We start from the raw sequence: 2,621 nt of genomic DNA, 5'->3' as shown, positions 1-2,621 counted from the left end.
AAGGAAACCAATGGCGAAGTAAAACATTTTAAACAATTAATATAAAAGAAATAAAAACGGGACACCCACGAGCATGACGTCACAGACGTCCGTAAAATAAAGAAATAAGTGCCAAATTCAATTATATAAAATTCAATATTAATAATAATTGAAAAGGAATAAATTCAACTATATTTTGATAAGTAAATAAACATAAAATAAGCTACCGAGTAGAAATCAGTAATTCCTTAAGAAAAAAAAGTCGAATTATTTGATGCTTTTTAAGTTCTAATTCAAAATAATATTCATAAAATACAAATAATAAAAATGATTCATAAAACATCGGCAAGAACTGTATATAAGCGATACTGGTAATTAAAATAATCGTAAACATACAGAAAACTAAAAAGGGGTAAGTCAATAAAAACAAACAAAATAAATATATTAAGAAAAATCCCGTGAGGGGAGCACAGACTGGACAACCCTCTGGATTCGTTCCTTTCTGCTTCAGCAAGATATGTCATGGAGGTTTGATGAACCTCCACAATCCTCCCATAGCCATGGGTCGAAGCAGGCAGCGGAGACATTCTGAAAAGACCAAAGGTAGGCCTGAGCCCCATTACTTGCCTTAACAAACTAAAGGTTGTGTAGACAGCTGAACGTGCCATACACAAAACATAAAATACAAATATAGATAAAAGGAAGCTTGACGTCTCTGAGTGTCAGTACTTTTAAACTTCAATGCCGGATGATGACTGCACACGATCTCTACAACTGGTCTGCGTCTCTGCTACTCCTGCCGAAGTTTGGGGGTGGGCATGGAGCTCTGGCTCCCGTACCATAGCTGTCAGCATGGCCACCCAAGGGTCGTTAGGATCTGGTAGATCCTGAGCATCATGGTCATCACCCTCCTCCTCATCAGCGGGTGCATAGGACAACTCTTCTGGAGGATGATAGCGCTTCAGATGGTTGAGATGAGCCTGTATCTCAAAGGACACTGGACCCAAACGCTTGATAATCCGGGCAGGACCGCGCCATTTCCCAACCAAAGGAGGTAAACTTCCCATGTGATGTCGGTGCTCAAAGTACCATACTATAGAACCTTCTACTGGCTGGAAATCAATCTTCTTGTCACGGTCGTAGTAGGCTCCATAGGTAGAATGAGCTTCCTTTGAGGCCTCCACAGCTGCACGGCGTGCTTCTTGCAGTCGCTCCTGCAGATTGATGTTCTCTGGAAACACAGCTTCATTGGTGAGACCGATGGGGAAGTTTGCATGTCGGCCAGTGAGCAAATACAGAGGTTGCTCACCTGTTGACCTGTGGAGAGCAGAATTGATTTGCAATCGTAGTTCCGGGATGAATTGATACCATGCTCTTGGACGACTGCCTACCAGAGTGGTGAGAGCGGATTTGACCACACGATTGGTTTGTTCCACCATTCCATTTGCTTGAGGATGGTAGCGAATGGTATAATGGTTAGTAGCATGCATCATCTCAGTCAGTTCTCGGAACAGGCGGCTGACAAACTGGACCCCATTGTCTGTTTGAATCACTCTCGGCGGGCCAAAAATGGTAACCCAATGATCTAGGAATGCCCGGTGAACATTTGCTGCAGTGATCTTCCTTAGTGGGACTATCTGGATGTACCGTGAGTGTTGGTCTAGTATAGTTAAGGCCCATCGGACAGGAACACTTGGGCCAAAGTCCATTATATCCATAGAGATTCGTTCTAATGGAAACTTTGCTAATGGAGTTTCAGCCATTGGCACTTTCTGTTGGCTACCACGAGATTGCTGGCAAATCTCACAGCCTTCCACATACTGCCGGGCATGTTTGGCCAGTAGAACATCGACCTGGCATTTTGGAATGTACGATGTATGCCCGGATGTGAAGCTAGTGGGGGTAAATGTGCTGCTTTCATGGCAGAATTCCTCAGATTTTGTGGTACAACGAGCTGGTAGCAGATACGATCTGGGAAGTGCCTTAGTCGATAGATAACATCACCTTTTAATTCAAACTCGCTAAGTGGAAGTGGCAGCTTTTTCTTTGGTAATGTTCCATCAGACAAGTACCGTCGAATATCAGCAAGTTGGGGGTCAGCTTTCTGCTCCTCTGCAAGTTTCTCAGGAGAAAGTTCGGTAATCTTGAGATGGGGTATTTGACGAGATAGGATGTCTGGAACGAAATTTGTAGGCCCTTCTTTGTAGCGTATAGTGAAGTTATAAAATGATAAATCATGAACGAACCTGGTCATCCTGGGCGATTTGGTTTTCCTTGAGAAAACGTATACAAGTGGGCGGTGATCAGTATACACTATAAAGTGCCTCCCATACAGGTAAGAGTCGAACACCCTTACTCCCTCCACAACAGCAAGAGCCTCCATATCAATGACCGGGTAACGGGTCTCGGCATCTCGTAACTTCCTACTGTAATAAGCTACTGCATGAGGGGTTTCTGTACCATCCTGCTGCATGAGGCAAGCACCAAGAGCTATCTTAGAGGCATCTGTGTGGAGTTCAAATTCCTTAGAAAAGTCAGGTTGACGTAGAACTGGTGCTGAAGTAAGCTTTTCTTTCAGAGTCTCAAAAGCTGCTTGCTGTTCTGGTCCCCAACTCCAAGTTTGGTGCTTCTTTAGCAAAAGA

At 43.7% G+C, this 2,621-nt stretch overlaps 1 protein-coding gene across 1 annotated transcript; it reads right to left on the bottom strand.

Moving 5' to 3' along the window:
* Window positions 1-710: 710 nt before the first annotated feature.
* Window positions 711-1,697, bottom strand: LOC122246655 (uncharacterized). The gene has a single exon (XM_086550490.1). It carries the CDS (start codon window positions 1,695-1,697, stop codon window positions 711-713), a length of 987 nt encoding a protein of 328 aa, XP_086406616.1.
* Between the last annotated feature and the right edge of the window lie 924 nt (window positions 1,698-2,621).

Source organism: Penaeus japonicus, unplaced genomic scaffold (assembly GCF_977035675.1).
Source record: "Penaeus japonicus unplaced genomic scaffold, GWHDUDI00000001_assembly GWHDUDI00000023, whole genome shotgun sequence".
Classification (NCBI taxonomy): Eukaryota; Metazoa; Arthropoda; class Malacostraca; order Decapoda; family Penaeidae; genus Penaeus; species Penaeus japonicus.
Note: the sequence above shows the minus strand (reverse complement) of the source record. Positions and strands in the feature narration are given on the sequence as shown.

Coding starts and splice junctions, on each gene's coding strand:
- LOC122246655 (XM_086550490.1), bottom strand. CDS start 1,697: ATGGATATAATGGACTTTGGCCCAAGTGTTCCTGTCCGATGGGCCTTA.